This window comes from Aplosporella prunicola (genome assembly GCF_010093885.1).
Source record: "Aplosporella prunicola CBS 121167 unplaced genomic scaffold K452scaffold_14, whole genome shotgun sequence".
In the NCBI taxonomy this organism is placed as follows: domain Eukaryota; kingdom Fungi; phylum Ascomycota; class Dothideomycetes; order Botryosphaeriales; family Aplosporellaceae; genus Aplosporella; species Aplosporella prunicola.
This window is the reverse complement of record NW_022983542.1, coordinates 294,899-308,428: the sequence shown is the minus strand read 5'-3', so window position 1 is coordinate 308,428 and position 13,530 is coordinate 294,899. Positions and strand designations below refer to the sequence as shown.

The 13,530-nt window shown below is 54.1% G+C and overlaps 4 protein-coding genes across 4 annotated transcripts; 1 reads left to right on the top strand and 3 right to left on the bottom strand.

Moving 5' to 3' along the window:
- Window positions 1–466: 466 nt before the first annotated feature.
- Window positions 467–2,632, top strand: K452DRAFT_351423 (uncharacterized protein; the record flags this gene model as incomplete). The annotated part of the gene is made up of 5 exons (XM_033545717.1): window positions 467–854; window positions 907–947; window positions 998–1,334; window positions 1,390–1,574; window positions 1,623–2,632. The coding sequence occupies exons 1-5, from the start codon at window positions 508–510 to the stop codon at window positions 2,630–2,632; spliced, it is 1,920 nt and encodes a 639-aa protein (XP_033396996.1). The 5' UTR covers window positions 467–507.
- A 123-nt stretch (window positions 2,633–2,755) lies between these two features.
- K452DRAFT_37577 (uncharacterized protein) lies at window positions 2,756–4,454 on the bottom strand. Its single transcript, XM_033546584.1, has 2 exons — window positions 4,270–4,454; window positions 2,756–4,129 (listed from the first exon to the last, which is right to left on the bottom strand). The coding sequence occupies exons 1-2, from the start codon at window positions 4,306–4,308 to the stop codon at window positions 2,969–2,971; spliced, it is 1,200 nt and encodes a 399-aa protein (XP_033396995.1). The 5' UTR covers window positions 4,309–4,454; the 3' UTR covers window positions 2,756–2,968.
- K452DRAFT_251073 (uncharacterized protein) lies at window positions 4,222–5,838 on the bottom strand. The gene is made up of 2 exons (XM_033538196.1): window positions 5,284–5,838; window positions 4,222–5,197 (listed from the first exon to the last, which is right to left on the bottom strand). The coding sequence occupies exons 1-2, from the start codon at window positions 5,743–5,745 to the stop codon at window positions 4,658–4,660; spliced, it is 1,002 nt and encodes a 333-aa protein (XP_033396994.1). The 5' UTR covers window positions 5,746–5,838; the 3' UTR covers window positions 4,222–4,657.
- Window positions 5,839–6,842: 1,004 nt separating this feature from the next.
- On the bottom strand, window positions 6,843–13,020 carry K452DRAFT_298672 (uncharacterized protein; the record flags this gene model as incomplete). Its single annotated transcript, XM_033542139.1, has 2 exons — window positions 6,843–7,468; window positions 7,524–13,020. The coding sequence occupies 2 exons, from the start codon at window positions 13,018–13,020 to the stop codon at window positions 6,843–6,845; spliced, it is 6,123 nt and encodes a 2,040-aa protein (XP_033396993.1).
- Between the last annotated feature and the right edge of the window lie 510 nt (window positions 13,021–13,530).

The window sequence follows — 13,530 nt, the reverse complement described above, 5'->3', positions numbered from 1 at the left end:
ATATGTCTAGTTATATCCTCGGCCCAGAGGGAGTCGAAAGATGGCGCGTGGCGGGGAAGTCCTCACGAGTCATACGGGGATGCGGGACGAGTCCGTTCCCACTTCCATCGACGTCGTGGAATCCCGTTCCGGCAATTCCACAGTGGCAACCCTGCACAAACTACCGACCCAACCCCACACGGAGGCGTTGTGGGGAACCTCAGCGCTGCGGGGCAACGCGTCTAACCGGCACTTGTTCAGCTGCGATTGTCGACTACCGGCCATCATTCCCGATGTAAAGAGCGGCTCAATTAAGTCCATTGGAAGCCACCGGGATGGTGCTGGGACGGGACGTCTTGGTGTCGGCAGATGCGCACGGTGGGTCATGCCCACTCCACTATGCGGCCGGCTCGAGATATATCTGTTGGCAATCCCCACTGGGTCCTGCACCGCCGCGCTGCTCTTTCCCACCACTCACTCCCTGCATTGTTTTTATGATACCCTCTGCTCAAGTGCTTCTGTCTCATCATGTCCGCCGTGCCGTCTCTCCCAGAAGCCATCATCATCAATGAGAAGCGAGACTCCATTCACGATGAGGCCGATTTCAAGGGACAACTGAAAGGCTTCACCAACGGCCATATCAACGGCAAAACCAATGTCCATACCAATGGTTACACTAACGGCTATACCAATGGTTATTCGCACGCCCCAGAATTCCAGCTTTATGATGAGCCTGTAGAGAACCACCGAAAGATGAGAGTCATTGTGATCGGCGCTGGGTACTCGGGCATCTACTGTGGTATTCGGATACCAGAGCGGTTGAAAAACGTCGATCTCGTGATCTACGAGAAGAATGCTGGTTTTGGAGGCACTTGGTAAGATCCCAGATAGGAGTCTTTTGAGAGCCTCAAGCTGATGGTATTGCAGGTACGAAAACCGCTACCCGGGCGCTGCTTGTGATATTCCATGTAAGTGTTGTTCCTAAAGCGTACCATCTCATACTGACTGTTAATGGTAGCGCACTCCTACCAATACTCCTTCGAGCCGAACCACAATTGGTCTTCGCTCTATTCGCCGTCTCATGAAATTCGAGGTTACCTTGATCACGTTGCGAGAAAGTACTCCGTAGATCGGTTCACCAAGTTGTCGCACCAGATTCGGGAGTGTCGATACGACGAGCGTGAGGGAAAGTGGCATGTCAAAGTCGAGAACTTGACCACTGGGGATGTGTTTGAGGACAGCGCGGACGTTCTAATCAGCGCAAGAGGAAACCTTAATGATATTGCCTGGCCAGAAATCGAGGGGCTGAGGACTTTTAAGGGGGAGATCATGCACAGCGCACGATGGAATCAAGAGTAAGTTTAATCCATGGCGTCCGATTGTAACTGAAGGTGATGAGCTGACGAGAAGAAGTTTCGACTTTAAGAACAAACAGATAGGAATCATTGGGTCTGGAAGCAGCGCTATCCAGATTATCCCCAAGCTGCAGCAAGTAGATGGATCGCAGCTTTCGTGCTTCATTCGCAGCAAGACTTGGATCTCGCCCCCTTTCCAAAAAGAGATGTGGGATAAGTTGGGCATGACAGATCTCACTAGTAAGTATCACAGACTCTTGCTCCCGCATATGCTCACAATTCCAAAAGTCAACGACGGTCAAAAGGCCAAATTTGCTGCGGATCCAGACTACTACGCCAAGTTCCGGCTTGCCATAGAAGAAGACTCCAACTCCATTCACGCCGTTACCCTCCGGGGAACTCACATGCAACGCTCCGCACAAGTTGCCTTTGAGGAAACCATGCGGACGCGCCTTGCCTCCAAACCGGCTATCTTCGATGCAATACTCCCCTCATTCTCGCCAGGCTGTCGTCGCCTGACGCCCGGTCCCGGCTTCCTTGAAGCGCTCACCGAGCCAAACGTCGATTTTATCCGGACGCCGATCTCCAAGATCGAAGAGAAGGGAGTGCGCACCAACGACGGCCGCCTGCACGAGATCGACGTCCTGGTCTGCGCCACAGGCTTCCACACCAGCTCGCCGCCACCCTTCCCCGTCATCGGGCGCGACGGCATCAAGATCGTGGACCACTGGTCGAAGCGCGCGACGTCGTACCTCAGCCTCGCAACGGACAATTTCCCCAACCACTTCATGATGCTGGGGCCGAACAGCGCAATTGGCAGCGGCAGCCTGACGATGATGATCGAGAGCACGGGCGACTACATCACGAAGTGCATCCGCAAGCTGCAAAAGGAGAACATCAAGTCGATGAGCATACAGCCGGCACGAGTGCGCGACTTCAGCGCCTACGCCGACGCGTACTTTGCTCGCACGGTCTTTACTGATGACTGCAAGAGCTGGTACCGCAACCGCGACAACAAGATCACGGGACTCTGGCCTGGCAGCACGTTGCACTGCATCGAGGCGCTGCGGAGCCCGCGCTGGGAAGACTATACGTACGAGTATCTGGATGAGGAGGGGCTTGAGAAGGGCGTTGAGTGCAACAGGATGGCGTGGCTGGGCAATGGCTGGAGCGCGAAACAACTTCCCCCTGAAGAGCGCGATTTGGCCTGGTATTTGTATCCGCAGTTTGTGGACCATCCGGTTGCGCCCAGGCCGGAGGAGAGGGATATGTACAGAGTCAGGCCGTTTGCGTCGTAAAGCTGGAGAGTGGGTTTATAGCGTAGGATGGGTTATGAATAATGACTAGCAATCGATATTATTGACATGCATGTGCGGACTGCAGGTAGAGTGAGTTTAAGCATGTTGAATTGGCTTTTATATTGGGTATTGTTAAAATTTCTATAAAGCGTACTAGAACAGGTCTCAAACAAAATTGCAAAAGAAGCAAAGGGTCTACGAGTCATAGTAAGGAGTGCGTGAACACTCCCTACACTCTCCGCCAAACACAGGTAGGACAAGTCTACCAATCCTCACCAGCCAGCAGGGCACGAAGGTCAAGCCTAAGCCCAAGTCTAAGACCAAGGCCAAACCAACCTATTCCCCAAACCACCTCCACCTCAACGCGCTCTCCTCCCTCTCAAACCCCTTAACCTCAGCATCACACTCCCGCTCCGCCTTCTCATCCTCATCAACAAATATCCAGTCCCCGGTTTCCACTCCCCCGGAACTCCTCTCTGCCTGCCGACCCAGCTTCCGCGCCCGCAGCCACTCGTGTCCTTTGTCCACGCCTGGCTCTTCTCTACCCGGCTTCCCCGTCTTTGTTGCTGCTGCCGTGGCACCGCTGTCGCTGGGGCTGATGGTGCGGCGGCGTGCCATCTTTGCTTTGGTGGCTTTGCTGGTTCTGGCGCGCCGCGCGTGGGGCTTTCTGGCCGGTTTTGGCTTGGGTTTGGGCTGGGAGGGTGTGGGCGTAGCTGCGTTTGCGAGTGCGTTTACGTTTGCGTTGGTGGTTGTGGTTGTGCTTGCGTTCGCGCGGGAGGCGGCAGCGGCGGTGGGGCTTGCGTCGTATGCAGCAAGCCAGTCGTCGACGTCGTTGTAGTTTCCTACGCCGCCGTGCGCAACATTCAGGCTTTCAGGGCCGAAGTCGTAGCCTGGCCTCCAGGGGAAAGCGTAGGTTTGCGTGTACGGCGGCGCGGCCGTGGCGGCGGCCATGCTGGCGTGCGCGGCGTAGCCGAGCGTGTAGGCGTAGGGGTCGAGCATGTGCGCGCGCTCGTGGTTGTACTCTGCGTTATAGTAGTAGTTGCTAGGTAGGCTGGGGTCGGCAGCGGGGTAGGACGTGTATTGGCTTGTGGGTTGTGGGATCTCGAAGTCGGGGTATGGGTCGGGTTTGGGGTTTGCTGCGCCGTCGATTGTGCTGGGTTGCTTGTCGATGGGGTTTACGTCTGCTTTGCTGGCTGGTTTGCCGAGGTCTTGGTCGCCGTGCTCGGTGTTGGGGGGTTCGCTTTGCTGGGTGCTTTGGCTGTTGCTTTGAATGTGAGTCTGGTTGCTTTCTCTATTGCTAAAGTCAACGCCTTTGGCGTGATAGTTCCCGCAAACAATAGGGGGGTTCGGTGGATAAAGATTTTGATTCGGTTTTAGGATTGGAGTAATGTATGGTTTAGAGATGGTCCCGGGTGCGGGTTTCAAGGACTGTGTGTCGGGAGATGGCTTGCTCTGCTTTCTATCATCGGTAGCCCGACGTCTTGAAATATCGCTAGCCTGAATGTTGCTTCCCATAATTGAATTAGAGGAATGTATCTCAAACACATTTGGAGATTGTTGGTATGAAAGAGCTATTGAGAGTTGCTCTGGTTTGGAGGGAAGGTCGAAAAAGAGAACAGAAAAGCACGATCTTATACCTTCGAAGTGACCAAAATTTTCTTGGGATTTGTAAACATTGAGGTCCAGGTACCAATTGATTATGGTCACTCTTAGTGCCTACCCTTTGTACCCTGGATAGTTCGACAGGTTTTGTGACCCACGCCTGCAATCTGTCCTATGCAAAGGCGCCCTATTGAATATATACAACCTCTTCTTAGCACAAAAGTCGGCGGCACTGTTAAGCACTGCCTCGACGAAAGGGTAGAAGCGGAGAATATGATGAACTCAAGGTCAAAAGTGGCCTCGATAGTCGCTTGATGATATCAGCCTCCCAGCCCTAACTCAAAGTGGTGACATCTTCTAACCTACATGACCCGCAACTTCGGCTCACCATGATAGCACGCGCGCTAATGCAGGGGCTGTGCATCAAACAGCGGGTAGATCCATCTCAACTAGCCATGGCGCGTTAACTGGCGCATAGCTCAAATCCATAATACTGGCATTAACCATGACCGTCTCCTCGCCGACTTTCAAGGGCCTCTCCGCACCCTCGCTCACATCCAGCCGTGCCGCCCTTCCCTGCAGCACCTCTTCCGACACCACAGGCACGCTCTCAGCGCGGAGGCTTTCGCCATCCTCACCCCCATCCACAGGCCACGTGACGCGCTCCGCGCCCCACGCCTCGTGGATGTGGCCCCAGCAGTGCAGGCGCGGCCGAACGCGCTGCACCGCGCGCAGCAGATGGGGACAGCCGACGTCGAGGCCGGAGGCGGTGCGGTCGAGGCGCCGCAGCGGCGGGCCGTGAGTCATCACGATGTCGACGGCCCCGGCCTGCGCGGGCATCGGCGTCGTCGCGATGTTCTGCGCGTCGGGGGCTGAGTGCTCGCGAGAGTTGAACCGGTCTTCGTGGCGCTCGTAGGGGAACGCCCAGTTGCAGAATTCTGGCTGGTACGGCGAGGCGTAGACCTAGGTTGATGGACGCGCTGTTAGCTTTATGTGCTGTGGTTGCGTGGGTGTGGTCCCGTGATTTTTGCTGGGTACAGGGGGCGTACGGTGAATTTGGCTCCGTTGCTCAGCGTGAAGGCGTGCGTGCCTTCTTGTAGGTACGTTACTCCTGCTTTTTTCGCGGCTGCTCCGGTCCATATGTCCATCGCTTTGCCGGGCATGTCTTCTTCGTAGTTTTTTAAATGCATTCTTTTGCCATTGCTCCTAGTCCCGGACTTGCTCGGACCATGGTAAAACTCTTTGTCGAGGCTGATATCATGGTTCCCGGCTATGACAAGCTTAAGTTCTGCATCGATACCCGCTAGCATGTCTAGGGTGGTCTCATATTCATGCAGCAGACCTTGCATCGTGAGATCCCCGCAGTGCAACAACACGTCTGCTTTCGGCAGTGGCTGCTTGAACGGCCTCCTTGCCTCGCTGTCGGATGTCGCGGGATGCACATTGTGCGTGTCCGAGATGATCAAGATACGTGTCTTGACTGTTGATGAAGTCGGATGTTGTTGGGCCATGGTGTTGAGATGCGATGTCGTTAAGATAGGCCTGGAATAGCGTGCCCTGGTCAATGTCCTGTTCAGGCTAAGGCTCTTCGGTAGGTAGTGAATTCACGGCTTGGATGCTAAAGCCGAATGGAAAGCGGAGTATTATTGCTTTGTTTGCTGCTTACTTACATAACGATGGAGTGACACGTCTGCGGATCACTTCCTAAAACAAGATAGTGCGCAATTGGATCGAGGGCAAGTTGAAACCTCACCGGTGAGCAAATATAAAGTCCGTTACCATAAAGCGAGATTCACTATTGCGAGACGAGGATGCTTATACGGAGAAGAAGAAGAGATTCAATTGAGATATATGGAGTATGTGTCTGCTCTAAGACCGTTTCATCCCTACAAAGTACTCTTTGCCCAGCTCCAAGTCTAAGTCCTAGGTATGGACTGCTTGTATCGTTCCCTGTCTCGCTAGACGGTGAATCTCGGTTGGCGGTGGCGGACGTTACCGTACAGCCGAGAAACAGAATATACCAGTATAATCTCACGCACACGAGCACCAAGCAAGGCATTAGGCACAGCCACTTCATGTATTTTCTGCTCTACCCGCTTCTCCCAAGAACTTTTCGAACAAGAAAAAGCATGGGTATAACCGCAATCCTCCTCCACCAACAACATAAGCAGGAATGGTAAAAAAGGGTCTGATGCAGAACGCAAATAAAGACCGACCGAAATGAAGGAAGAAAACATAGAAACTGCAGAAGTGGAGAGATTTTCTCTTCCAGAAAAAAAAGACAACCGCCTGGGTGCTTTAGATGCGCAACACCGCTCATTGATCTTTCCAGCCAGGCCCCTATTCCAAGCCTCCTAATACCAACCCTGTGCCCTGACCTTGAAAAAAGAAAATGAAAAAGGAGAAAAAGAAAACTGAAATGCCGCTGCGGCATGAAAGTGAGAAATAGACCGATTATAACGATCCTACGAGACAAAGAAAATCAGCGCTGTCGAAGCTGTTGAATGTAAGAACGGCAGAATCGAAGGTCCCTGTCCTATACGCTGCTTTCCACAATCGTTCCTACCCAATCAATGTCCGTCATCTCGATCGGTGTCAGAGGCAGCAATTATTCCTCTGCCACCGAATCGCCAACTCCAAACGAGTTTTTGCTCGTCTTCCGCCCAATGTTCAGCATGCTGAACCTCTTCTTCACGTTTCCAGTGACTCTGTCTGCCACGCCTTGTCCGTGGTTCGAGCTGTGCCCATCGCTCTTGCTCGTCTTGGGCCGCTCGACGCTGATGCTCCTTGCCGAGCTAGCAGAGTCGTTCGTGGTGGTCGCGTGTAAGAAGCTCAACCTACGTCTGCCGGGGTCCTTGCTACGGCTGCGGCTTGTTTGGGAACGACGATCGGCATCGCTGCTGCCCTCCTCATCGGCTGAAAGACCCAAGGCCAAGGATGCAGAGGACTTCTTCATGTCGGCCGTCATAGCGCTCATGTTCGACACCGAGCCGCGCTTGAGGAACGTCAGACTGAGTCGGTTCTTTTCGATGCGCGTGCTTCGGACTTCGGCAGCGGCTTTGAGCGGGTCGTTTGACACCGACTTCAGGAGCTGCAGAGGGTCTTGCGCACCGGCAGTGGCGGATGGGTCGGGAATGGAGCCGTTGAGCCACGAGTTGGTCTGCGCTTTGATGAAGGGGATCTGTCCGCTGGCGTTGAGAGCTTCAAGTTCGGGCCCGAAAGTCACCTCGAAACCTATGTCTATTAGCTTACAGTGATTTCTCGTCTGTTTTTTCCTTGATCAACTTACGTGCTGAAAGATCCGCAAGGGTCGCTTGTTGCGCGGGTCTCGAGAAAATAGCCAAGCCAAGGCACTTCTTCACCATCAATGCATGATCCATCAAGGCAACCTTCAGTGCGTTTTCTATCGGTTGTAAAGGTGGCGCCTCCTGTTCATCCTCATCGAAAATATCCGACCCAGCTGGTGGTGGAGGCTTGGGAAGAAGTTCCCGATACTGAGCAACGCTTGTCGGAGAGTTGGAATCGACAGACAGCATCAGCGCCTCGGTCAGTGATTGAACCACCGAGTCTTCTCCACCAGAGAGACGCTTTTCCATCGAAGCGAGCTCCGCCGTCTTGCGAGTAGTGCGTTCGATCGAGCTTTGCAGCGGGGTAAGCGTTACTTCCTCCACACCGATTATTTCGCTTCTCCGGAGGATTGTGGGGAAGGCTTCTGCGGTTGTGTAGACCGTCCTCTTCACAACCTGTTCCTTCAGAGTGCCCTCGCTAGCCTGGCGCCTCGAGGTCATAGTGAATTGAGTTGGCCTAGACGTGACGTAGTAGTCTCTAATCGACTGCGAAACCTTCGGACGCTGGTAGATCGGGTGCAACAGGTCTTTCTGTACGCTCACCGGGTATATCTGCAAGTATTGGCCCTCAACGTCATCCCCACCAGCACCAGACGAGATCTGCGCCGAAGGGTGCTGTTGTTGCATGCGGTCCATGAACGTCGCACGCGAATCTGTGGACGAGCCTTCGAAGATAAATTGCTTATCCCGGAGCGCAACAGGGAAGCCCAAACCCTTGTAAACGACACGGAAGAAACGTGGATTTTGGCGGTCGCCCTTGCTGATGCTCTCATACACCGTTGCCATGGCATGTTGTGTACGTGCGAGCTTCGCAAAGTCGAAAACGTTGTGTTCGTATTGCGCAGCAAGTTCGGTGTAAGCACCTAGAGCGTTGTTCCATGAAAGACCGTCTTCATAGTACTGGATCATCTCAAAGTAAAGTTGTTCCTTCCGCTCAAACGCGGTCTGCAGCGGGAATGGTGGATCGTCGAGGGCGACCACCATGTTGGACGGGTCCCAATCGTACAGCTCTGCGTGTAGGCGCAACGCAAGACCTGCTTCTGTTGGGTTTCCGGCATCGTTCTGGATTTGTGCAAGCTGATGGACATAGCGGATATAAATATCCTCCTTCTGCATGTCCTTGAGGAATTCCATAAGATGCAGTGTGTCCATGATATGGAAGACCTCGCCGGTCGCCTCCCTGCTGTGGACTGCTACTAGCAGATCAAGCAGCTCATCAATAGTGTTGATAAGATCCTTGACAGCACTGAATAGAGGCTCATCTGGATCCTGCGCCATCGGCTCGAAAAGATCAATGAGCTCGTTGATAAAGAGCTTTTGCAAGATACTTTCTGTAAGGTCCTTTGTCTTGAAGAGGCGATCGAGGCAGTCGATCATCTCTGCCTGGATCAGAGCAAGATCCTGAGACAGCGTCCATTCGCTGACAATCATTGTCTGCAGAACCTCGATGGCAACACTGCGTAAGCCTTGATGCACACTCAAGCACAACTCAACGATTGGTGCGACGAGACCTGGCACATATTGTACCTGGTAACCGCCCATCTTCTCGAGGCCGTACTGCTTGCGATCTTCGGGGGTCGTTTCCCAACCGATGGCTTCCCAGCTGCGCCGCAACAACTCGGCACCGAGCTCACGCACATCACCGGCAATCTTCCACACAGCGCGTCTCTTCTGCTCGGGGAAAGTCTCGAGTGCAAGCGCATCACTGCCAACAAGTCGGAGTAGGGCATCGAAAAATGCTCGCCAAAGCTCGGTGTTGAAGTCATCGGCATCGTCGGGATGTGGCAAGAAAGAGTCAATAAGTATGCCGCAAAGCTTCTCCAGAGCTTTCATCGTCGCTCTGTGGTGATAAATGTTGACGCTCAGCCAGGACTTGGGGAACGCCTCGCCTTCAAGGCTTGAGATGTAGACCTGCAGAGTGTCGAACAAGAACTGCGAAAGCTCTTCCTTTTGTAAATCTGGATGGATCGTAATAGGGAGGTTTGTAATGGCAGCCAACACGGCCAAGATTTCAGTGAGGGCCTCGTCGAACTCGGCGCTGGTAGTAGTTTGTTTTGTGGGGAAGGGATAGGAGGTGGGGAAAAGGAGTGATAGAGACTGCTTTGCAGATCTAGGCGTATGTTGTATCGCCATGTAAGAATCCACAAGCTTGGGAATGTATTCGCAAGCTTCCGAGCCAAGGTCATTCACTTGAGAAGCGATGACGGAGCAGCACAGTCGGACTTGGTCTTTCCATTGCGGAGTCACCGCAGCGGTCTTGCCCCAGTGAGGCGCAAGCCAACCGACCGTCTTTGAAAGCAGAGTTGGTCGTGTTTCAGCGTTTTTGAACGCCTCGACTTGAGAGAAGTTGATGATCAGGATAAGCTTGTAGAGAATGAGCTTGCCCTGAACCTGCGCGCATGAATCGACGAAACTGGTTGCCAGGTCCAGCACCTCCTTCGGAGTCAAGACTATCGTGAGCTCGGGGAGCCAGGTATGGAAATGCTGTACAAGAAGCGTTTTGGTTCCCACAAGGATCGGAGCCGGGTTTGTCATCAGGGCCTCAAGTGACTTGAAAGTGTTTTGAAGGTCTTTCATGAATGTCGTCTGTCGACTCGTGACACCAACGCCAGATTCCTTCTCTTTTTGCTGCTCTCGCGCATTCATAATAAACTTGAAAACGTGTACTCCGACCTTAAACGTGGCACGCAGCTTACGAGAGGTCTCAGGATCTGCAGGGCTAGACAAAAGACGATTGAAGCTCCTGATCAGACATGCTGTCACGAAGGGATAGTTGAACTGGTTCTGGGCGTACTGGTCCACGAGAGGACCCAGGTTGAATCTCCGGTCGTATACGATGCCAAGGACGTTGACCAGTGCGTTGAAGACCATATCCTCAATTTCATCTCCACCAGCGTACTCGACAAGGATCTCGAAAAGAGCGTCGAAAACTTCGTTCAAAAGCTTGACGATTTCAATCTCAGGAACGAAAAGCAGCCTCTTCAGCGTGTCCACGATCTCGTTTGCTCCCTGGTCGCGCCATTTCAAAACTGCTAAAAGGTTCGGGTCCTGGGAGTACTTGGTGCTGCAGAGGTATGTCCGAAGGCTTAATGATGCCATGGCGCCGGCCGATTCCTCCTTTTTCTTCGAGACCCACGGGAGCGACAGGTAGGCACCACGACCAGAAATCATGCTTGATGTGTACTCGTCATACTTGTACAAGCAAAGGCAATGTTCGCCATCCCGGATGAAAGCCTCGTCCGTCCAAAGTGGCATCCAGCAAAGAGCAAAGGGGAAACCCGGGGCATCCGCTAGGCTCATGACAACGTGAGATCCAGGCACGTCCTCCGGAGGAATCGCAAGTCGAATCGTCAGGTTCCAGTATTCGCCCCTCTCAACTGCAGTGGTCCGCCAAGCAGTGTGGCCGATGCTATTTCCTGAAGGGAAAATGCAGTTTTCGATCCGTTCGCCAGTTGATTTGCGTACTTCCAGCGTCAGCTGCAAGTTTGCCATGGTTTGGTTCGTTCCGAGAGGTACAGCTCCATTCTTAGGGTGAGAAAGCAAGGCATTGCGCGGCAAAAACGGTTCGTTGAGCGTGAGATAGATGTCGCTCCTTGGCTTCGTTGGGGCTCCCGTAAATCCGATCTTCTTACTCGTATTGACGTTGTGGAGGAGTGTCGGCGTCTTCTTGATCAAGGCTTCGGCATCCGCATGCGCAAAAGCCTTGACATGAACGGCCAGGCGGTTCATGTTCGCATATTTCTTGTATCTCCCGGTGACGCTGGGGCTGATTTCGGGAATCAATTCATGCCAATCACACTCTTCAGCCATCTCATCCAGAGGAAGATTGGAAGTCCAAACCGTTACTTCTTGCTCGGCTTCCTGCTCTCCCCTAACCAACGGATCTACCCTTAGTACTCCGATACCCATAATGCGTTTGATGGCCTTCGGTGCTTCCTTGGGTGTCGTTGCGCGCGTGGGCGGTGGCTGCTCGTTAGATTGTCTGCTAGAAACTTCCCTCCCATCAGCATCGGAAGCTTTCCGTACTCTCTGGCCCCACATAAGGCTCCGCCTCCCGCCCTTGACGCTGTTGGACGAGTGGAGACCATTAGATCCAGGGCTAGGAGTGCCCTCGCGCGACGGGGTAACTGGTGGCATCGGTGTTGCCGCAGTTCGTACTGGCTCATTGGTGAGGACCCTAAAAACAAGGTAAAGACTTGCACCGGCACCAGACCCTTCTCCTACGTCCACCGAGCTCAGGTCTGTGAACAAAGTCTTCATCTTCTCTTCCGCGACAGCAGCCACTGCCGCTTCTGGGTTACCCAGGTCCACCGAAAATACCTCGGACAATGGTGTTGCTGCGGATCCTTGGGCCTTAGAAACAAGATGCAAACAAAGTGTTGTCGGCTGTCTGATTTCTCCTGAGAAATGTCTGACCGTAACCGCGATGTGGTGTAGGATATGCTCGTCGATGGGCTGTTGAGGACGTTCGTCTAGCAAACTCATCATGGACTGCAGACGAGTGATCTCGATTGCAGAATCCTCAGAAGTCATGATCCGACCCTTCTGCGAAGGGTTTCGCACAATGACCTCACCAGAGAGCATTTTGTTACCGCTAACGAGGTCCCATACGGTTGTCTCGCGCACTCTCTCTAACTCCTTCTTCGTCAAGATCTTGTGCAGCAGTTGCCTCCGGGCGGAATCCAACTTCTGCACCAACATGGTCATTTTATCCACCGTGCCATAACGTCTCGCAAGCAGAAGCTCGTGGAGTTTCGTGGAGTGCCATTCACGCAAGCAAGAAGCAATCTCGTCGACCAATGGCTCCAATATAGAGGTAGGGGTTTCGTCTCCTATTTTCAGCATCGGAACAGGCGCGGGCGGTTTCGGCGCATTCGGGTCTCGCGACATGACGGATACAGGCGAGAGCGGAAGCGAGAGCCCTCTGGAGTGCTCCGAGCCAGCGGTCCGTTGGGAGGCATGTCGTAGCAGTTTGCTCTGTCTTCTGTCAGATTTCTGGTTCGGGGCGAGTACCAGACCGAGGTTTCCGGTGTTTTCTCGCGATCGTCCGGTGCTCTCGGTGGGTGTGAGGATGCCGTTCCCCGTGTGGTCCAGGTCGGTCCCCTGGCCAAGATCTAGTCCCTGAAAGTAGTCCTTTGGGTCACTCGCCTGGCCGTGAGACTTCCCCTCGCCAAGGACCTCGCGCACCTCGACGCAACAGCGAGGGAAGATGCCCGAGAAGACGCGCGCCTCCAAGGTTTGGCCCTTGACCGAAGTCAGGCCCGCCAGCAGCGACGGCGGCGCAACCAGATAGCCTCTGTACCACGACCCATCCTTGCCTCCCTGCTCTATTATGTACAGCTCATCTCCAATTTCGAGCGGAAGGTCGGCCGGGGACGAAGGTTGGAAGGGATAAGTGCAGATTGCGAAGGCAATCCGCGGGAGCGGGCGCCAAGGCATGGCGCAGTGTGTCGCCGAGCGCTATATGGGATGGCGGGGGAAGAATCGCATAGTACGCGCGACGCGGGCGGTGGGAAAGAGGAGTCGCGGCGAGCTGGTGTGATGTTGCGGCGACGGTCTGGCTGAGGTAGCTTGTGAGGAGCTCGGGGCTCGGGAGAGCGATGCGGAGGGAGCGAGAGGCGGCGAGCGATTACCGGTACGTACGGAAAGCGAAAATAGCGAGCGACGGGGAGGACGGGACCAAACGAGGCAAAACAAAGATGCCGCGTAGGCGGAGGCGGTAGTGCAAAGGGTGTTTCAGGAGCAGTATCAACGGCGCGCTGCAGAGACGCGCCTCAGCCATCCATGCATCTAGCTGCTCTCTCATCAGCGCTAGCGCCAAAAGGGACGGGTCCCCTGCCGCGCGCTGACCACGATTGGCATGCATCCTAACTCTACAATTTCCATCGACTCGCTAGCCCTTGGGTCAGGACGCCCCGCGCCCGCCAACGCTGCATTTGCGCTATAAAG